The 22,637-nt window shown below is 43.2% G+C and overlaps 1 protein-coding gene and 1 long non-coding RNA gene across 5 annotated transcripts; one reads left to right on the forward strand and one right to left on the reverse strand.

Annotated features, from left to right (window-relative positions):
• The first annotated feature begins 546 nt into the window (after window positions 1-546).
• POFUT4 (protein O-fucosyltransferase 4) lies at window positions 547-10,711 on the forward strand. 4 transcript variants are annotated; one of them, XR_015749304.1, is made up of 4 exons: window positions 547-2,734; window positions 7,425-8,050; window positions 9,365-9,604; window positions 10,440-10,711. XR_015749304.1 is itself a non-coding variant. In XM_087963747.1 (3 exons), exons 1-3 carry the CDS (start codon window positions 2,006-2,008, stop codon window positions 9,510-9,512), a joined length of 1,518 nt encoding a protein of 505 aa, XP_087819873.1. In that variant the 5' UTR covers window positions 547-2,005; the 3' UTR covers window positions 9,513-9,782. The 4 variants fall into 4 exon arrangements, 2 of the variants coding, with proteins under 2 accessions (XP_087819873.1, XP_026530039.1); XR_015749303.1 differs by having other exon boundaries at window positions 7,425-8,065; window positions 10,440-10,574; XM_087963747.1 differs by lacking the exon at window positions 10,440-10,711 and having other exon boundaries at window positions 7,425-8,065; window positions 9,365-9,782.
• LOC148130781 (uncharacterized) lies at window positions 10,705-20,439 on the reverse strand. The gene is made up of 2 exons (XR_015749305.1): window positions 20,362-20,439; window positions 10,705-10,786 (listed from the first exon to the last, which is right to left on the reverse strand). It is a non-coding gene; the product is annotated as an uncharacterized LOC148130781 (long non-coding RNA).
• Window positions 20,440-22,637: the final 2,198 nt, after the last annotated feature.

Genomic DNA, 22,637 nt, shown 5'->3' on the forward strand with positions numbered 1-22,637 from the left:
TTTTCTTATCTGCAAAAGCATTTCCTTTTCTAATCTATGAACCTAATTTTTCATTAGTGCTTGCTGAGAAAAACAAGTAATTGTTTGAAAAGGCAAAGTATGCTAGCACTATTTTGAAATAAAATATCCTTTCCTAAAGCTAAATTACCTTTCTTCATGACTAGATAATCTTACTGTAAAACTATACTGTGATCTAGAATACATTATATTGTATTTCTTAAAATCTATTTCTATTTTTCTGTTATTGCATATTCTTAACAGGTCTGTATTACTGGAGGAAGGATTGTTTCTTAAAACAATTTGTACTCTCATTCAGTTTGAGATGGAAGAAATAGTTGTAATTTTTGTTATTCTTTCCAATCAAAAAGTGATGCAGTTATTGTAGAGTACTGAAAATAGCTCCTTGTAGGCACCAAATCATTAGTGCAAAAAAATGCAACATGATAGAAATTCACTCCACAAGCTTTCTTCAGGAAAGAAAACATGGAAAAGTTTTGAACCATGAGCATGGGCACATAAATAAGGATCAGAGACAAGATTCCAAAAATTAAGTTTATTTTAAACAAAATTTAAAAAGAAATCCAGGTAACAACTTTTTCTGTTTCGGGTTGACAGGAAGCTGTGCTAGTTGGAAGCCTGTTTACATATTTTTTTTTCTCCCCAAGTCCTTCCCTCTTACATTCTTTCCATCTATACTCTTAGAGAAAATAGGATTCATGCAACAATTCTGCCAAGATTTCTAGAGGCATTTTGCTTTAATTACAGGCTGGGCAACCATCCCTTTTTAACTCAGTTAATATTTTTCCTTACAATGTTGAATATATTTCTCCATTTACTTTCCCCCATCTTTTCTACTGTATTTTCCAACCTGTGCTACCAGATTGAATTTTGTTTACAAAACAATTACAAACCTCATATATATGATTTACCATAATTTTCATGTTTTATTTAGCAAGTGTATATGGCCACTTATCTAATATACATAACATTAAAAACAAATGCAGGATAAAACAATTATTTTTTTTAAAAAAAAGCAATGACATAAATGACTACAACATTCATGAAAACACACATTCAGATCAACCACAAAATAGGCTCACCCATACTGCCAGTGCTCCCAGTTAGATGGTAAAAGCCAGGTTTGCAAAAGGCCAGTAGGATTGGGGCAAACCTAGTATCAGGGAAAAGGCTACCAAATGGAATTTTCTAGTAGATAGGGTCTGGACTTCACCACCAGATCAAACAGAACATTACTTCAGGACTGATATATGTAGAAATACTCCTGTGTTGATATTTTTGAAGTATATTCAACAGACTGATAATTAAAGACATTCTGGGGAAAACCTGGAGATTTTATTTAATGACTTGTTTTCACTTTTATTACTTCTAAGTTGGTCTACTTAATCAAATTTATAAAAGTAAAAAGCCATAAACAATTTGAAATTACAATTCTTTTTAAATGGCAGGCATGGATCTTGTTTTAGTACAAGTTCTGATACATTTTGGGATAATACCGTGTAGAAACTTGTTGTTTTTTTCTGTTTAATTTTGACCTGCCACAATTGCAAGACTTGAGAATTACAATATTAGTATAATTTAAAACATCCTAAAATCGTTTCTGATCATCTGACCTAGGCATTGATTGATCATACTGCAAATTTTGTTAAGTTCCTGGACTAAGACATTTACTGCATTTTGGATCAGTTTATTGTCAATCAAGTTTTTCTGTAATCTCAGAACGTTGTTGCCTTTTTCCTTAAGATTTGCGCCGGCCGGGTCAAGGATTCCCAGGGTAGCGAGACAAAGGGGTTCCCGGAGTCCTTCTTGGGCCTGGCCCAAAGCCGCTGGCTCGCTTGGTCGTATTTAACGGAAAACACCCGGACGGAGGAGCCTCCTCAGCGCCAAGAAGTGGACGCGGGAAGCCAAGCCCCCGTCCGCTTCTCCACCGCTGGGGTGGAGCGGGGAAATGTTCCCCCGCCCCGGGGCGCGCTGAGGCGAAGCGGCCATGGCTTCCCTCCGGTTGGCCCAGCTCGCTGCTTGGTGCAGCTGCTTGGCCCCGCTGCACGCGGGAAGCCGCGCCACGGAAGTCCCCCCGGGGCCCGGGGAGGCCTTCGAGGAGTTGGGAGACGCCGCCGCCGCCGCCCGTTTCTTTCAGCCGGCGCAGCTGCACGCGGGGTTGACGGTGGCTGCCGCGCCATCCTTCCGCGGGCCCGGGAACCGCGACCAGCGCGCCAACCGGGAGCTGCCCATCCTGTTGTGGTGGAGCGGCGGCCTCTTTCCGCACTTCCCCGGCGAGACGGCGCGCATCGACTGCCCGGGGGGCTCCTGCTTGGCTACCAAGGACCGCCGCGTGCGAGCCCACCGGCGGACGCGGTCGCTGCTCTTCTACGGCACGGACTTCCGGGCCTACGAGGCCCCGCTGCCGCGGCTGCCCCACCAGACCTGGGCCCTCTTCCACGAGGAGTCGCCCATGAACAACTACCTGCTCTCGCACGGCGCCGGCATCCGCCTCTTCAACCACACCGCCACCTTCCGCCGCGAGTCCGACTTCCCGCTCAGCCTCCAGTGGCTGCCCGACCTGGCCTACCTGCGCCGCCCGCCGCCGCTCAGCCTGCCCGAGAAGGACCGCCTGCGAAGGCAGCAGGGCCTGGCTCCGCTGCTCTACCTGCAGTCGCACTGCGACGTCCCCGCCGACCGCGACCGATACGTGCGGGAGCTCATGAAGTACATCCAGGTAGGAGGGCTTGAATGGTGTGAATGCGGCCGCTGGGCTCGGACAGGCATCGGGACACTTCGGGAAGGGCAAGCGAGGAGCTTGAGACCCGGCGCTGAAACCGGGAGCGCAAAGTTGGCGATGATGGTGGGTCAGATTCCCAAGAGACGAAGATGAGGCAGCTTTGGGGCAGGCGCGGAGCTGCTGCAGGTTGAATAGGGAACTGTATTTGGACGCCGGGTCCACCGTTGCCCTTAATGATAAGCTGTGCTCAAGGCGGGATTCGCAGGGCACCCTGGATATCTACTGAAAACGTTGTAAAAAGCCTTCCATTTAACGTTTTGTTGCTGAATAACAAAGCTAGAACAAAATTGGTGGCATTTATTTTCTTTATTAGATTTAGACACAGTATTTCGTTCGCTGTACGTATTTCTTTTCTCGTGTAAGCCAGTCTTAGTAAAATACCTTTCTCTTTAAACCCAATCCACCTCACAGGGTTGTTGCGGGGGTGGGGGGGGAATAGGGAGAAGGAATATTAAGTAAGTTTGCCAGGTTAAGTTTTATTTTATCGAAATAATACAAATAATACAAATTTGTTTAATGGTTAAGTGTTCAAAGTTACAATGGCACTGGAAAAAATAACTTATGACCATTTTTCACACCGATAACTGTTGCAGACCAAGGTCACATGGTCAAAATTCAGGTGCTTGGCAACTGACATATATTTATGATAGTTGCATTGTCCCACAAGAAAAGTCAATGGGGAAAGCCAGATTTGCTTAACGACTACATGATTAACTTAACAATTGCAGTGATTTTCTTAACAACTGTGGCAAAAAGATTGTAAAATGGAGCACAACTGCCCTGCTTCACCGAAATTTTGGGCTCAATTGTGGTCGTAAGTTGAAAACTATCTGTCAAGTCAGGATATAAATAAAATAAAAAATGAATTAGATATATACAAATGATACCGTGTTTCTCACATAATAAGGCCGGGCCTTATTTTTTTTTGAGCCCCAAAAAAACGGCTAGGCCGTCTTTTCGGGGGGTGACTTAATTCCCCCTTGCATCCTCGCTAACAGCCGCTCCTAACGGGCGATCATGGCCAAGCACAGAGAGCTCCCTACTCCCACCTTTGCTGCAGACACCTTTGGCACCGCGCTGTTGCTTTCCCTTCTGCCCATTACGCGCCACGTTTGGAGCTGCCGCTTCCGTGTTTGGAGTGCCGTCGCCATTTGGAGCTCCAACGCGGAAGTGGCAGCTCCAAACATGACGGCGGGCGAACTTTTTATTTTGGTCCGCGCGAAGTTCAAAGCGAGTAAGAGAGGGAGACTGCAATGCCTCCATCCGAGATGGCAACCTCACTAGTGGATCTGGCGTGGCTGGAAGCCCGAATCGGCGGGATACGATGGCAATCTTTTTGGAGCGAGAGGAAAGGGAGAGAAGAGTTGCAAGGCGTAATTTGCAGGAGGAAGTGGGTGTACCCACGGCAGGGAGCCCAAGGAAGAAGGGCTGGTAGGCAACGGAGAGCATCCCGTAGCTCCGAAGCAGCCTAGAGACGCGCCGGGAAGAGGCGCAGATGCTGCCTTGTAGTCCCAAGCCAACTGCGTGCGCCACCTTTAGTTATGTGCGCTCCGCTTTGGACATCTCCGTGTGATCGCGACCCTGTCCTTTCCACCTGGCGCCCTTGCTGCTTTCCGGCTCTTTAGCAAGGCATCACGGTCTCCCTCTCATGCTCGCTCTGAACTTCGCGCGGACCAAAATAAAAAGATCGCCCACCGTCATGTTTGGAGCTTCCGCATTTGGAGCTTCCGCTGCCGCTTGGAGCTCCAAACACGAAGCCGGTTGCTAAAGAGCCAGAAAGCAGCAAGGGCGCCAGGTGGAAAGGACAGGGTCGCGATCACACGGAGATGCCCAAAGCGCGGGCGCACATAACTAAAGGCGACGCACGCAGTTGGCTTGGGGACTACAAGGCAGCATCTGCGCCTCTTCCCGGGCGCGTCTCTAGGCTGCTTCCGGAGCTACGGGACGCTCTCCGTTGCCTACCAGCCCTTCTTCCTTGGGCTCCCTGCCGTGGGTACGCCCACTTCCTCCTGCAAATTACGCCGCAACTCTTCTCTCCCTTTCCTCTCACTCCAAAAAGATCGCCATCGTATCCCCGCCGATTCGGGCTTCCAGCCACGTTGTGATCCACTAGTGAGGTTGCCATCTCGGATGGAGGCATCGCAGTCTCCCTCTCTTGTTCGCTTTGAACTTCGCGCGGACCAAAATAAAAAGATCGCCGCTGTCATGTTTGGAGCTGCCACTCCGCGCTTGGAGCTCCAAATGGCGACGGCACTCCAAACACGGAAGCGGCAGCTCCAAACGTGGCGGCGTAATGGGCAGAAGGGAAAGCAACAGCGGCGGGTGCCAAAGGTGTCTGCAGCAAAAGTGGGAGTAGGGAGCTCTCTGTGCTTGGCCATGATCGCCCGTTAGGAGCGGCTGGTGGCGAGGAATTCCGGCCCGCCGGGCGCCCTAACGGCAAGTCTCCCCGCCCTTCCCCCTTATTTTGCATATTTTAAAATAGGCCTAAATTTGGGGGGAGGGGCTTAATTTGATTTTATGCCCAAAAAACATGCTGGGCCTTCCTATTGGTGGAGGCCGTATTGTTGGAGAAACACGGTATTGATAGATGTTAGATTAGATAGATGATAGATAATAGATAGATATATATTAAGATAGATATATATTAAGATATAGAAAGAATTAGAATAGAGTTCTTTATTGGCCAAATGTGATTGGACACACATAAGTTCTCAGTGTACATAAAAATACATTAATCAAGAATCATAAGATACAACACTTAGTGATAGTCATAAGATACTAAATAAGCAATCAAAATCATACTAGAAAACTAAATAAAACAATATAATCGTAAAGATACAAGCAACAAGGTTATAGTACTTACATACTATAAGTAGAAGGATATTGGTGATAGGAAGGATGACAAGAAGAATAGTAATACAGTCTTAGTAAATAGTTTGACCGTGTTGTGGAAATTAGGGTAGTTGTTTAGCAGAGTAATGGCATGCCGGAAAAACTGTCCTTGTATCTAGTTGTTCTGGTGCACAATGCTCTACTAATGTCATTTTGACAGTGGAAGTTGAAACAGTTTATGTCCAGGATGTGAGGGGTCTGTAGATATTTTCCCAGCCCTCTTTTTGACTCATGCGGTATACAGTCCTCAATGAAAGGCAGGTTAGTACCAATTGTTTTTTCTGCAGTTCTAATTACCCGTTGAAATCTGTGTCTGGTGCAGATAACAGACTCAATAATTTCTGTAGAACTGTATCAGCAGCTCCTTAGGCAGTTTGAGCTTCCTGAGTTGGCACAGAAAGAACATTCTTTGTTGTGCTTTTTTAATGACATTTTTGATGTTAGGTGTCCATTTTAGGTCATGTGGTATAATAGGACCTAGAAATTTAAAGGTCTCTACTGTTGATACTGTGTTGTCTAGTATTGTAAGAGGTGGTAGTATAGGAGGATTTCTACAGTTTTGAGTGCAAGATTGTACTGGTCACACTACAAGGCCAGTTGTTCAACCTCCCGTCTGTATGCACATTTGTCATTGTCTTGAATGAGACCAATCACTGTTGTATCATCTGCAAACTTCAGTACTTAAACATTACTTTTGAGATGCAGTCATTGGTATACAGAGAGAAGTGGAGAGAGCACACAGCCCTGGGGAGGGAGTGGTGGATGTAATGTTGGAAGGAAAATCCATCTGGTTCAGTTCCAAGGTGAGAAAAAAACGCTGGGAACAACATGGAGACTGATTGGAAAGATGGTTTATTGAACAGAACCACAAAGACAGTTTCTGACCAAATGGTTGAATGAGTGGATGGATCTTTATAGGTTTCTGTGACTTTGAAGTTTTAGCTTGTTCTGGGGGTTGTGCAATGAAGAGGGACTTGTGTTCTGAAAGGGTGTTGGGCAATTCCTATTGTGGCTAATGGCTGCAAGCAGTTTCGAAATATCGTATCTTGAATGGGTTTCAGCCTGCAGTATTTGCTTTGCTTATGAATAGAGCTATCTAGATCTAGTCTTCCTCTTTCAATAAGCTCTTTATCTCTTAAGTGCTGGCATCTGCTGTGGTCTATTAAAAAGACTTGGGGGGTGCTTTCTGCCTCTAAAACACATTTCTCCTTTAGGGAAATATAACATTCTGCCTTTTTTAATATTTCCCAAAATATTTCATTCTTCTGGAGTGGGGAGGATTCCCACAGATATATATATAGAGAGAGAAACAAACAGACAAATAGACAGGTCTTGGTTGAGAAAAAGTCCTGAGAAGTTGCTAAAAAAAACCTTGTTCAGGTTAAGCTGATGGTCTTTATTAATAGTTGCGGTAATCAGTTTAGCAATTTTTTGATGAGTTCCTATTTTGTCATTATTATATTTTGAACTTTGAGTGTCAAGTATATGTTAGATAACTAGGAGATAATTTATCTGAGGAAATGATTACTTTATCTAGATGTGTTTTTTTCCCCTTAGATAACACATTAATGGTAGCGTATTAATGAAAAGAAACAGAATATTTAAAATTCTCTAGTTGTTTCTTCCATAGCAAAGAAACAATCTAAGCTTTTCCTGAGAAGCATGTGGTGGGGTTGGAGGGAAGAAGAGAAGTTGGTGTGTAAAATGTAACAGATCACTATCGTCACTCTTCCAGGTAGACTGTTATGGTAGATGCCTGAACAACCAAAAACTTCCCAATATGAGATTGATGGACACTTCTACAGCCACTACAGAGGACTCTGAATTCATGAATTTTATTTCTAAATACAAATTTCATCTGGCTATGGAGAATGCCATATGTCCTGATTATATGACAGAGAAACTTTGGAGGCCAATGCATGTAGGGGCTATCCCTGTATATCGAGGTTCACCATCTGTACGAGACTGGATGCCTGCTGATCATTCCATTATTCTTATTGACGACTTTGGAAGCCCTAAAGAACTTGCAGAATATATTGATTTTTTGGACAGGAACTCAGATGAATATTTGAAATATCTGAAGTACAAGAGTCCACATGGTATTACAAACCAGTTCTTGCTTGAGAACATGAGGAAACGTGAATGGGGGGTAAACGACATGTCCCTACCTAATTATCTAAATGGATTTGAGTGCTTCGTCTGTGACCGAGAAAATGCACGACTTAATGCAGAGAGAAACCACAAAAAAGCTCATGGGAAATCACTACCTCCAGAAGTTCACATAGCACAGACCACACACATGGGATGTCCTTCACCAGCACCTGGTTATGGCAATATTGAAGACATTCCTGATGGAGACAGGTGGTTGCCTTTACTGTTAAGGATATAAAGTTAATTCAGTGTTGTGATGAGTTTTATCTTTTGAGTTACTAAACTATAGAATGCATTCTTATGGAACTGGTGGCAAAATTGCAGCATATAAGTGAAACTGGACTGGAAACACTTGATCTGATTATATTAAATATATATATTGTACTATAGAGCCATTTTAGGTCAACCTAGTATTACACTAAATGGCTAGATTTAAATTAAATTTAAAATACAATTATGTAATTAACATTCTCACTTTTATATCCCACTATAAAAATTAAGCTTAAAGAATGGGTAGTTCTGATCATTCTCTCAAATGCAGACATTACATGGTATTGCAGAATATATAAACTATAGAATGCCAACTTTTCAACCCAGTTCTTGTGCTTTTAATAGAAGAATATGAAGCACTTAACATGCTGCAACATTTGTCTCTCACATGGCAGCCTCCACTAGTTAAAACAAGAGTTCTCAAGATATGCAATACCATGACCACCTAAAACCATAACATGCATCTGTGTGACACCCAATCCTTGAATAAAAATAATGATTTCATTGGGGCATAAGGGAAGAAAAAATATACCACATTTAATAATTACATTTAATCTATATAGCGAAGAAAACAAATCTTAAAGTATTTAATATGAAAATGATGATAAGCTATAATAAAAATTTTAAACTGGAAATTTAATGGGAGGGACAATTTCATTTAACTTGCATAATTACTGAGAAGTTGATTTTCATTTTGAAATCAGCTTGTCTCATGAATAAAATCAGGAAAACAAAGAGTGTTTCCTTGTCTTAAATCTGCTTCTCCTAAAATGTTGGAGTTTTCAAAACATAGGTAGGTGATATCTAATCACATAATACAGTAGAGGCAACATAACAATAAATCTGTAGGATGAAAAAATTACTATTGTAATTATCATATTTAGTCTTACTGATCTTTAGAGTATGCAAAAATGGTTTGAGATCACGCCTATAACTGTAATACTGTAGCTTATTGATCATCCCTTCTACATTACCTGATCTAAATACATAGATTAAAGTTTTTTTCCAGATTTTCCTTTCAACAAAGCTATTAATTTCTGTACCAAATATGTGGTTTAACTTCAGAAATAAATATTTCATGAAGTTCCAGATTAATACCAAAATGTTTGGCCAAGATCTTGGCAAGTGAGTAACATCCTACTTCGTTTTTATCTTCCCATTTAGTTGCAAAATAATGCTTTATTCTGACCATATATAGACACTCTCTGTGACAAAAAAAAGATTTAAATAATATTTTTGTTCTGTATGTTTCAGCTGGAAAGAAATGTGGCTTCAAGATTACTGGCAGAGTCTTGATCAAGGGGAAGCTCTCACAGCTATGATTCATCATAATGAAACTCATCAAGGGAAGTTTTGGGATTATATGCACAAAATCTTCTTGAAAAGAACTCAGCATAACTAACTAATTAGGATTTTTTTCATGTTATATGAACAATGGATAGCATATGTACTCTTACCAACTTGCCTTACATGACAACTGAATGTGTTAATCAGGTAAATACTAGACACACCATTCAGGAGTAAGACAATAACATTTTTGCTGAAATGTTTTCATTAGAATTAAATCAAATAGATTGTTTTTATAAAATATTTTTGTTATAACGTGACTACTGAAATTCATTATATAGCCTTTTTAATTCTGTAAATAAAAGTTCTTCATATATACTGAGAATTGAAAGTATAATTGTATACTAATGGTTAAGGTGCTATTCTGGGACCATGGAGGATCAAGTCAACCCTTAATGGTGGAAATTAGTTTCCTGACTTTGGATCTCTCAGTCCAGCCTACCTCACAGGACTGCTGTGGTGTGGATATAAATATGAAGCCTGGAAGCTGCCTTGGGTGCCAGGAAAAGAAGTGGAACATAAATCAAATCTTTAATTATCTAATTTTGAGAGCCTAATTACTTAAGATTAGAAATAAGTTCAAATTGTCTGCCTCCAAATTATTCAAGGGAATGTATATGGCTAAACTGAGGACCCTGAGGAGAAACCTGCTTGCATGATCGTGCAAATAACTATTTTCCCTTTTAATTTGAAATGCTGTGAATGTAGTATTACAACGGGTATCCAATACGCTTTGTGCCTTTTTAAAGAGGTAAAAATTCCATTGGGCTTATTTATTTAAAGGGATTTAATAAAATAGTGGGCTGAGAGAGGAAAAGAGGGTTTAACAAAAGAGGATGAAGAAGAACAGAGTAAAAAAAGCCTAGACTGATTCAGAAAAGTGAAAGTGAAGCTACTAGAATCTGCTGTTGCTTTAATTGTGATACAGCTGTAATGTTTTTATTGATTTTAGCTCATAAAACCTGAACTGCTGTGTTTTTAGGATGACTCTATCTTCTAGAGGTGCTACCACGTGCAAGATGAGAGATCTTGAGCAGACAACAATCCGGAGACATCCCTCATTTCAAGCAAATGGAGAAAAGAATGCCAGGTTGACCTTACAGAAGTGTAGGTGGGCAGTTGCTTGCTGCCAGTCTGGCACTGCCAGGAAACCAACTCCAGACTGATCAATGTTGTAAAGAGTTAAGCTAGGGTAGGAAAAGGACAATACTTCTTTCCCCAGTATTCACAAAAAATTCCACAGCTGCTGCAATGCATCAGACATTTATTGGATATCAGCATCTGCCTTGGGAGAGGGGTACTTTTGTTCTTGAGCCAAGGTCCATGCAGCTAAAAAAACAGAACATAAAATAACTTGAGTTGGGCGGCAGCTTGGAGGTCTTCTAGTCTAACCCCCTGCTCAAGCAGGAGACCCTACACCAGCTTTGCTAGCTGAGGAATTCTGGGAGTTGAAGTCCACAAGTCTTAAAGTTGCCAAGGTTGGACACCCCTGCCCTACACCATTTCAGACAAGTGGCTGCTCAGTCTCTTTGAAAGCCCTTCAGTGATGGAACACCCACAACTTCTGAAGGCAAGTTACTCTCTTGGTTGATTGCCGCTAGGAATGTTCTCCTTAGTTCTAAGCTGCTTCTCTCCGTCATTTCTTCTCTTGCCTTTTGGTGCTTTGGAAAATAGTTTCACCCTTTGGTCTTTATAGGGCCCCCTCAAATATTGGAACAGCATCATCTCTCAGATGCGCTGTCTGTCACTCATGCCCTGTTCATCTCTTGTCTGAATTAATGCAACCCACTCTATGTGGGGCTACCCTTGAAGATTATTCAGAAAGTACAATTGGTCCAGAATTCAGTAGTGCAAACAGTTCTGGAGGCCCCTAGGATGGTAACAGCACTATTCTCCATAGAGCTGCTGCGAGCATCCAGAGTGGGAGGTGCTCCAGTCTTCACTCTTACAGGCTGAGCTATAATTGAGGAACTCCTCCTCCACGTGACTCCTCCGTAGCATTCCCCAGTTTTAGCTCGGCCTTGCAAGAGACAGGCAGCATTAGCAGTTCTTCCTTGGCCGATTCAGGATTTTTTATCAATTATTCTCAGGTTTGATTTATTTATTTATTTATTTATTTATTTGATTTGCCAATTGTTTACAAGATAATAAGTATAAGTGTATACATAGTTGTGAATACATGAAATGGGTACATATAAGAAAAATAAAAGAAGAATAAGAGAAACAATAGGACAGGGACGGTAGGCACGTTGGTGTGCTTATGCACGCCCCCTACAGACCTCTTAGGAAAGGGGTGAGGTCAATAGTAGACAGTCTAAGTTTTTGGGGTTTGGGGAAGAAACTACAGAGTCGGGTAGAGTATTCCAGACATTGACCACTCTATTGCTGAAGTCGTATTTCCTGCAATCAAGTTTGGTGCGGTTAACTTTGAGTTTGTATCTATTGTGTGCTCTTGTGTTTTTATGGTTGAAGCTGAAGTATTCATTGACAGGTAGGACATTGCAATGTATGATTTTATATACCATGCTTAAATCAGACCGAAGACGGCGTAATTCAAGGTTTTCTAGTTCTAGAATTTCAAGTCTGGTGGCATAAGGTATTCTACAACGAGTAGAGGAGTGGAGAACTCTTCTTGTGAAATATTTCTGGACTTTCTCAATTGTGCTAATATCAGATATGTAATGTGGGTTCCAGACTGATGAACTGTATTCGAGTATTGGTCTAGCAAATGTTTTGTATGCTCTGGTTAGTAGTGTGATATTACCAGAGAAAAAGCTACGTAGGATTAGGTTAACAACTCTTAATGCCTTTTTGGCTATGTAGTTGCAGTGGGCTCTAGCACTTAGATCATTAGAGGTGAGTATTCCAAGGTCCTTTACAGAGCTTGGGTCATCGACAAGATCTTGATTGTTTTGTTTTTTCCTCCTTGGTCCCTGCGCATTTGATTCGTTTTAAGTTAGGCGAGAGGAGCGTTTTTTGGCCCTTCAGGGGGGAGATACGGGGGTTTAGCAGCTTTTCGCCCCCCCACCCCCCTCCCATTCTGTCCTCTGCCGCTGTTAAGCCGTCCTGCCTTTTAGCTTGTATTTGCGCTCTGCTTTGCGCTCTGTTGTGCCTTCCCCCCACGAATGAGAGAAGCTCTCTTCCCTTCAGCCCCTCGTTTTGCCTGCTTTAAGGCTAGTTTGGTTTTCGTTTGAGGGGCTCTTCCGTCTCTGAGTCTTCGCGCCGGACCTGGCAGCCATTTTGGGCACGCCTTGTGGCCGGCCGCCATTTTGTTGATTGCGATCTCGCTGTGCCCTGTTGCATTAACACTTGTTGGCTATTCCCGCAGCCCACTCAGAGGCAGAGGCGTAGGACAGGCCAGAAATTGGGTTCATTGGCTAATTAGAATTATTTCTTCATTTTTTTCTTATTTCGTAAAACTTTTTTTGCTTTCAATTCGGTTAGGCCTTTTTTGGTCTCTTCCCAATCAATCAATCAATCAATAACAAATAAATAAATAAACAAATAAATAAATAACAAATAAACAACAAATAAACAAATAAATAAATAAAATAACAAATAAATAAATAACAAACAAATAAATAAACAACAAATAAATAAATAAATAAATAACAAATAAACAAATAATAAATAAATAACAAATAAAAATAAATAAATAACAAATAAATAAATAAATAACAAATAAACAAATAAATAAATAAATAACAAATAAATAAATAAATAACAAATAAATAAATAAACAAATAAATAAATAAATAAATAAATAAATAAATAACAAATAAATAAACAAATAAATAAAATAACTAAATAAATAACAAATAAATAACAAACAAACAAATAAATAAATAAATAAATAACAAATAACAAATAAATAAATAAATAAATAAATAACAAATAAATAAATAATAAATAAATAAATAAATAACAAATAAACAAATAACAAATAAATAAATAACAAACAAACAAATAAATAAATAACAAATAATAAATAATAAATAAATAAATAAATAACAAATAAATAAATAAATAATAAATAAATAAATAAAAAAAATAAATAAATAAAAATGAAAAAATAAAAAATAAAAAAATAAATAAATAAAAAAATAAATAAATAAATAAAAATAAAAAAAAAAAATAAAAAAAATAAAAAAAATAAAAAATAATAAAATAAAAATAAAATAAAATAATAAATGCATGCTGTCCCAGGGACCTCTTCAGCATCCAAATCCACAGTGGCTTCAGTTGGCCGTCTGGAGGTTGAGCGGGAGCGTCTAACAAATGAGGGTCTATCCGTCCAGGTCATCAACACCATCCTGGCAGCAAGGCGGCCTTCGACCTCCCGCATTTATAACGCAACCTGGAACATTTTTTGTAAGTGGTGCCGCAAGTCCTCCATCAATCCGCTCTCCCCATCAATTGCACAAATTCTGGCCTTCCTGCAAGACGGGCTGGACGGGCCTCTCCCCCAATACCTTGAGAAGGCAAGTTGCAGCCTTATCAACTGTTGTCTCTGGCAACTCTTCTGGCTCGCTTTCATACCACCCTCGTATCCGAGCATTCTTTAGAGGTGCCACCAATCTGCATTAATTCACAGATAACCGGTACTCACGGCGCTGACTAAACCTCCCTTTGAGCCGCTAAGGGAGGCGTTCCTTACGTTCAAAGTGGTGTTTCTCGTAGCAGTCACATCTGCACGGCGGATATCTGACATAGCAGCTCTGTCCGTTAGAAAGGATCTATGCGTTTTCCACGCTGATTGAGTGGTCCTGCGACCAGATCCTTCCTTCCTGCCCAAGATCAACTCGGCCTTCCACAGATCACAGGAACTTATTCTTCCTAATTTTTGCCCCAGACCTTCTCGAGAAAGGGAAAGGCAGTGGCATACTCTCGATGTCCGACGGGCACTTCGTATCTATATCAATCGCACTCACCCTATCAGGAAGTCAGAGTCATTGTTCCTGTCATTTCAACCAAAGACGCTGGGTTTCAAAGTATCCCCGTCTACTGTTGGCCGTTGGATCAGAGCTACAATATCCAAGGCCTATTTATCCCAGGCGCTTCCTGTTCCTAGTGGAATAACCACTCATTCTACAAGGAGTGCAGCTACCTCAGCAGCCTGGGCTACTCAGGCATCGATACATGATATCTGCCAAGCGGCTACCTGGGCGTCTCCATCACCCTTTATTCGCCATTATAAAATCGATGTCTTTGCTTCGGCAGAAGCGTCCTTTGGCAGACGAGTCCTTCAGCAAGTGGTGAGAGAACCAGAGGATATTCTGAACCAGACGGAGTCCCTCCCGTAGGACAGGCCATGCTTTGGTATGTCCCACTCTGGATGCTCGCAGCAGCTCTATGGAGAATGGGCGTTGGTACCTACCTGACACGCCCGTTCTCGTCGAGCTGCGTAGAGCATCCAGCCCCACCCTAATTGGTCCGTCTGGTTTCCTGTTTTGGCCAATGCTTCAAACAGTTTATAGTTAAGAATTGTACAATAGTTAAGATGAGGAGATAGCTGTTTGTCTTCTCGTCTTCGTAAAACTGGGGAACGCTACGGAGGAGTCACGTGGAGGAGGAGGAGCGTTCCTCAAATATAGCTCGGCCTGTAAGAGTGAAGACTGGAGCACCTCCCACTCTGGATGCTCTACGCAGCTCGACGAGAACGGGCGTGTCAGGTAGGTACCAACACCCATTATGTGAGCTGCACTTGTCGCCGATTTGCTTCCAGGTCCAATTCAAGGTATTAGTTATAAAGCCCTTTATGGCATGGATCCAAGGCATCTGAGGAACTGTCTTGCCCCAATGGGCCTCGCCTGCCCCACTCATTCTGGCAGAAGGGGCCTACTGCAAACCCCATCAAGGAATTTTAGCTGGCAGGGTCGGGAAGAGCTTTACTGCCATGTGTTTATGAAGAGTCTCAGTCATCCAGGTCATGGTGCCTTGGAGATGCAGCTGACCATGCAAAGTGGCACTGAGTAATCCGAAAAACGGACCTGTTGTGGCCCTACAGCAGACAGTGGAGCTGGCAGCAGATTTGGACAGTGAGGAGGTTTGGGAGGAACATGGGCCTGTCCTGGAGTCTGAAGAAGGCTCTGACGAGGGCTCTGCATCCAAGGCAGAGATGGGGCCAGGGCCCTCTGACAGTCATCAGCTGCCTTCAGAGTCAGACATCAGTGAGGCAGAAGAACAGCTGGAGCCAGTTCCCTGTGTGCGCATGTGCAGAGTTGCCAGAAGAAGGGAACAGCTGAGGAATAAGGGTCGACTTGGAAGTAAAGCCGGTGGACTGTGAATGGCCCCTCCCATAGGGAATAAAAGAGGAGTGAAAGGAGAGTGGAGCTTTGCAGGAGACAATTCGTTCATTCCAGGATGCTTACCAAGTATTGTGGCGTCTGAAAGGTATCGGCCTGCCACTCTCCAAGCCTGATAAAGGTTTGTAATTGGGAACTATCTTGAAAGACTGTTGGCCAGGACTTTGTTGGAGAGGAAATTCATTGTAAATTAAATAAAAGGGGTTTATTGGGACGAGGACTCGGCTTCCTGCTGTTGGGGAAGCCTAGATTAGAACAGGACCCTGCACCTAAAGGAATACGCTAAGAAGAAGGAAGATATAATGAATTAATAGATGAAAAGTGTGAGCTCTTATTCGTGTTGTGATCCCTATCTCAAATCCTTTAAAAACTCACCACAGCTAGTCCTCAACTTACGACCACAATTGAGCTCAACATTGCTAAGCAAGACATTTGTTAAGTGAATTTTACTCCATTTTACAACCTTTCTTGCCACGGTCTTAAATGAATCACTGCAGTTGTTAAATTAGTAACATGGTTGTTGTGAATTTGGCTTCTCCACTGACTCTGTCAGAAGCTTGCAAAAAGTGATCACATGATCCTGGGATACCGCAGCCATCATAAATATGAGTCAGCTACCAAACCTCTGAATTTTGATCATGTGGCCATGGGGATGCTCAGACATGATATTCTTCCGACTAAAATCGGAATTCCGATTTTTGGGGGAATCGCCCCCCTTCCCCCCCTTCTTCTCCTCCTTCCCCTCCCCTCTTCGACCTGCCGCCTTTGCTCCGGCAACGGCCTGAGGAGAGGCAGAGGCAGAAGTCTTCTGACGGGGCTCCTCCCATGGAGGATTGGGGGCAGTGGAGGCGGCTTGAATTACCCCGCCCCGCCGTCTTCTCCAGCTGGGAAGGAAGCCGTAAGGCCCCCTTTCCAAAGAAAGCGAGTCTAAAGCTGGCAGTTCACGGGGAGAACGCGAATTGGCGCCTTTCTTGCCGCTCCGAGCGGTTTAGCTAACCCCGCGTTGGCCGGCGGCTTCGGGGAATGAATGGAAGCCCCGTCCCCTGGGTAATTGGGAGCACCACCGCGTTCCCCTGCAATGACTGGAGAGGCCGCTCAGCGCGCCGGCGGAACATCCCCGCTCTGTTCGGTGGAGGAGATTCCCCGAGGAGACCAGAAGCACGAGGTCAAAGGACTTTATTGCGGGGGGGGGGACCCCGGGAAACACAGGTGTTTGCGCTCCGTCCCTGCACCAAAAATGCCCTTGGGGAAACTACTTGTCCCGCCTAATAAAGTAATAATAATAATAATAATTTTAAAAAGCGTCCTGCGCACCCTTAGGCTCCCCACGATCTGCCTTCTGACCTCGCTACGGAGGCTGCCAAGCCGAAGGAGTGGGGGGGGGAGCGGTGAGGTTTACTCTGCCTGGGGTTCGGGGGGGAGCAGTCCATTCCTGACTGGAAAAAGCTCGCCTGCAAGGTCATTTCTGACCGCAGCATACAAGAAGGGAGTAACTCAATGTGGAAGTGGCTTGGGACCAGGTTAGCTATTGCCGGTCACATCTACCTGACCCACCAGAGCTGGGAGGTAAGGAAACATCAGAAGAAGGGCTATCTCCGTGGTGGCTCCCTCTTTCTGGAACATCATACCCCCCACCCCCCAGATTAGACTGGCTGTCTGGAAGGCCCTGAAAACTTGGTTCTGCCAGCGGGCCTGGGGAACCCAGAGCGGGATGGAGGCCATTAATTGGTTAGTTTGAATGTGTGTTGTCGCTAGCGTTGGTGTTGTGTGTGCGATTTCTTGGCGCGCGGCGCGGGGTCTCTTTTGGCCGGCCTTGAAAGAGCGCGCACGGGGCGGGCGGTGGAGACGCGGGAGCGAATGCGGGAAGGAAGCGAACCTCGTTGCAAAGTTTTGCCTGATACTCTGCTAAAGCTTCAAGGGGGCGTTGCCAATTTAATTCCCACCGGGGCGCTGTGTGGACCGTGGCGGGTGCTTAGGCAACCCCTGCACCCCTGGCTACTTTTCAGATTTTTTTTTCAGAGGGGAATATCATGCCTGGATGCTGTAACAGTTGTTCAGTGTGGAAAACTGTCATCACTTTTTTTCAGTGCCATTGTAACTTGGAATGTTCACTAAATGAACTGTTGTAAGTTGAAAACTAGCTGCACAAAAGTCAAAAGTTCCAGTGGAAGGAGAAAATGCAGCTCTATCCTTGACTCTGCCAATAGACCAACTCTCTCTCTGAAACTTTCAGCTGCCCTCAGGAGCTGTTCCACTTGGCTACTTGAACGATTTAAAATGGGCGTGTCCAGCCTGTGATGTGGCTAGTTCGGGCCGGCGGGGCTGTCCTGGAAATGAGGGAATCGGTCCCTGCACCTCAGCCCCACCTCTCCTCGCCTGGCCTTGCCTCACCTTGCCCCGCAGCAGCCTTGAGAAGGTAAGCGTGGCCAGGCATCCCCTCAGGGAAGCAGGGCTGGACTGGACTGCAGGGTTCCGGTGCTCCGGGAGCTCGAGAGCCAGCCACGCCCACCCAGTCACACCCACCTCATAGTTTTACATGCAACTGTCCCTTTGTTCTGACCTGAGCTTCACAAAAATCACAAAACAGACTCCTTGTCCTGACAAAACCCCTTTTTATTTGGCTAATGTGAATTTCTATCATTCATATCCAGCAAAGTCCCAGCAAACAGTCTTTCAAAGATGAGTTGCAACCACGGACCTTATCAGGCTTGGAGAGTTGCCAGGCCGATAGCTTCCAAGCGCAAAACTATACAAGGAAATACTTGGCAAGGTGTCAAGTATTAGATAAGCAGATCTTCACACTCGTTAAACCAGTGGTCCCCAACCTTTTTTGTACCAGGGACCGGTTTCAAGCAGAAAATTTTTGCAAGGACCGGGGGAGGGAGGAGAGAGAGAAGGAGGGGGCTTTTCCTGTCGCCGCAGCTATTCCGAAATGCCCGTTTCACCCCCCACCCCCCCCGCCCGCCGCTTCAATCCACAGTGTCCCGTTCTGCCTGCCTGCCTGCCTGCCTTAGTTTCTGGTTGTTTGGGAGCAGCTTCGGCTGAGAATAATAACTATTCGCTCTTTTACTCAGCCGAAGCTGTTCCGATTCAACCATTAACGAAGGCAGGCAGGCAGGCAGAACGGAGCACTGGGTTGAATCGCCGCGCTGGCGCGCGGGCGGGCGGGCGGTGGGGGTGGGGAGAAACGGGCGCTTCGGCGACAGGAAAAGCCCCCCCCCTGCTTCTTTGAAGCAGTTTCTTCCTGTGCTGGTGGAGGAGCGAGAGAGAGACTGAGAGAGCTGACCCAGAGAGAAGGACAGGCTTCGGTTGCTTCCTCCCTCCCCTTCTTTCATTTGTGTCCTTGATCCCCGATCCCAGCAGCATTCACCGAAGGTGAAGAAAGCCGCAATTTTTTAAAAAAAAATTCTTTGCGGCCCGGTAGAGAGTGCTCCACGGCCCGGTACCGTCCGCGGCCCGGTGGTTGGGGACCCCTGCGTTAAACGAACTAATTGTCTCCTGCAAACACCACTCCCCTTTCGCTCCTATTTATTCCCTATGGGAGGGGCCATTCACCGTCCACCTGTGCCTTTACTCCCGAGTTGACCCTTGTTCCTTAACTCTTCCTTTCTCCTGGCAGCTCTGCGCATGGCGCACATTAGGAACAGGCTTCAGCTGTTCTTCTGCCCCAGTGATCTCTGCCTCCAAAGGCAGCTGATAACTGTCAGACAGCCCTGGCCCCATCTCTGCCTCCGACGCAGAGCCCTCGTCCGAGCCCTCCCCAGACTCCAGGACTGGCCCAGGTTCCTCCCCAACCTCCTCACTGTCCAAGCTGGGCCATAGCACTCTCTGAGGGCAACCATAATGCTGATGCGGCCCTCAATTAAATTGAGTTTGACACCCCTGATTTAAAGCATGTATTTTCTGAAAACTAAACTAATACAAGAGCATTTTAAATAAATTGGTTTACATTTCTTTCATAACAGCATACTTCAAGTTAATTTCTAGGAGGGACATTTCTGCTTCTAATGTGGAAAATAAGAGTTTCTCATATGAACATCATTCATTATGCAAAATCTCTATTTTTCTTAAATGCTTTCCCCCAAAATGTTAGCCATGTCTATATTGCAGAAATTTGTAAGGGTTGTTGGTCCCACATGTAGCTAGTCCTCAACTTACAATAGTTTATTTAGTGACTGTTCAAAGTTACAACACTGCAAAAAGTGACTTATTACCTTTTTTCACACTTAACGACCGTTTCAGCATCCCCATGGTCATTATTACCTTTATTGTCAGAGTACAACATGTGTACAATGAGATCAAAATTCTCATGTGATCAAGATTCAAATACTTGGCAACTGACCCATATTTATGACAGTGTCCTGGGGTCACGTAATTCTCTTTTGCGACCTTCCGAAAATGAAGTCAATGCGGAAGCCAGATTTATTTAACAACCATTCAGTAACTTAACATCTGCATTGATTCACTTAACAACTGTGGCAAGCAAGGTCATAAAATGAGTCAAAAATCACTTAGCAAATGTCTCACTTAACAGAAATTTTGGGCTCAATTATGGTCATAAGGACTACTTGTACTACTACTACAAAAAACCAACTGCACCTCAACAAGCTTAGAGATGATGGCATCATAGCAGTCTTCCAACACACAAAGGAACATCATAGGAAAGAGAGAATACTGTAGATCCACTCTCTAGCACCTGAAGGTAAGGGAAAAAAATATGGAAGCTTTACAGTGAGAGATTCAAAATTGTGATGAAATATATGGATGACCTTGACTTTCCAAGGGGAAGAAATGTGATCAGACGAGAGAGAAGAGCCCCCGATGGATTAATGGTCAAAAGAAGAAATTTAGGAAGAACGCACCCTAATTGTTCAAACAGTATAAGTGGCGGCAGGAAGTTTGCACAATTCTGTTAATGCAGTCTTAAATAAAATGGAATTAGCTTGTCTAATCAAGTTTCCTGTTTACACGAGAGCCTGACAAAACTTGGACTTTGTTTAGGAATTTCCTTAACATGAGAATTGTTAAACTGTGGAGCAGCCGGTCTCATAAACTCATGAATACTCCATCCCAAGTTTTCAAGAAAAGATTGGGCAGGCATTTGTCCAGGATGGTATGATGATTCCTGCTCTGGGCAAGGAACTGGACTAGAAGACCTCCAAGGTCCCTCTCAATTCTGATTCTGTGTTTTGATTTTGAAACTTCACTACACAAAAAAAATAGGATAATCCCAAAACAGTGGGAAATCTGGAAGAATGACAAAAGTGATAGCTAGAGAAAGAGAATTAACGCTTTTTATGTGCAAGGTAGTTTTATGAGAATTATTACCAATTTTTGCTAAGACTTGGTATGTAATAACCAGAGCTTAACATTCATATTTGCCGTATTCAAACATAAAGGTCAAAATGTCTGAATATTGTAACAAGTTCAAAAAACATATGAAACCCAACCATTTTGTTTTCATGTTAACATCTTACCAATGTGAGCATGAGGCACGTTGCCTGGCCCCCTCCTCCTCCTTTTTTCCCCCAGCATGAATGGCTATCCATCCACAACTTTTTAATGTATAGGCTTGTTTTTCAATGTGAAAAGCCATTATTTTAAATATCCTTCACCTGTAATAACTAAATCTAATAGAATTCAAGAATAATAATTAGAGAGGAAGACTTTCTGGTGCTGTTTAAAAAACACCATATATAATTTATCAGACAAAATGAATGTACATGCTGAGCCAAGACAGTTCATACTGCTCATTGAACGCTTGAGACAGACGTTATGTCATACCTGGGACTGGGAGGCCTAAGGACATTACAGATATAGTATTGAACAGGGAAATAAGTGACAGAACTGCAAATATTGTTTCAGGCTGCATTAGACATCCAGAATTATTCTGGATTCTGAAATTGTTGGAGGTGTGCAAACCCAATGAAAAATATAGAAACCATAAATCCTGATCCAGCATCTTAGCAGAACCTTACGTCAGCCAACGATAGGTGAGTCTCCAAGAGGTCTCTGGTAGCCAGAAAGAACAGTGAGACTAATCTGTTGAATGGCATGAAACCACAATTTGTTACTGTGAAGTTTTCAACAGAATATTCAGTGCAGCTGGATAGATGGAAAGACAGGTATTGAAGCTAAGGTACCCAAAGCTGCCTTCATGTAAGAAATTATTCATGATTGAAAATAGCATACATTAATAAAAAGAAGTCAAATATTAGAATATATCTACAATGAGAAATTGACTTTATTCGCATTCATTAAATTTACAAGTTCAAAAGAAGATTCCTATAATCTTAAACTCCTCATTACAAAGAGCAATTTAACTGGCATGGCTACATACATTCTCTCTTATTAAAGAGAGAATTTTTCAAAGCCTGATTTCAGCATTTGTAACTTTTTTCACCCTGATTGCAACTGCCGCTTGCAGCCCAGGCCCAGTTCAGTGAAGAAGGAAAAGTCCTGATAGGTCGTGTGATGCCGTCATGACAATGTGAGTTTGACACCCCTGCCCTAAAACAAAAGTTAATGTTCTTAAGCACTTTGTACATTACAGAAAGGGAAATCACCTTAAATTTGTTTCCAGGTCATCCCTTTGAATCTCTGTGACAGGATGTAACAGAATAAATCGATCAATAAAGAATCTGAATAAATGTAATTTAAATTGGTATTTTTTTAAAAAAAACTATTATTGGGTTCATATGTAGGTTTTAATAAGAGTATTTAGACCAGAATCTTACTGGGGAATGTGTCAGATCTGTGTATCTGCCATGGAAGAAGAAGGAGGGTGGGGAGAGAGTTGGTACAAGTAATCCTTTCTGATGTAACCTGAATATCTTGTCTTGTATTGAATCTGTATAACTTGCACATAATATACA

Source organism: Notechis scutatus, chromosome 4 (genome assembly GCF_049901735.1).
Source record: "Notechis scutatus isolate UNSWTSFEM ecotype Mainland chromosome 4, rNotScu1.2, whole genome shotgun sequence".
NCBI lineage: Eukaryota > Metazoa > Chordata > Lepidosauria > Squamata > Elapidae > Notechis > Notechis scutatus.

What these genes read in the sequence shown, in the direction of transcription:
- POFUT4 (XM_087963747.1), top strand. Translation starts at nt 2,006, where the DNA reads ATGGCTTCCCTCCGGTTGGCCCAGCTCGCTGCTTGGTGCAGCTGCTTG. An exon ending in AGCTCATGAAGTACATCCAG is followed by an intron (nt 2,735 to 7,424) that starts GTAGGAGGGCTT and finishes TCACTCTTCCAG; the next exon opens with GTAGACTGTTATGGTAGATG. An exon ending in GACAGGTGGTTGCCTTTACT is followed by an intron (nt 8,066 to 9,364) that starts GTTAAGGATATA and finishes TGTATGTTTCAG; the next exon opens with CTGGAAAGAAATGTGGCTTC.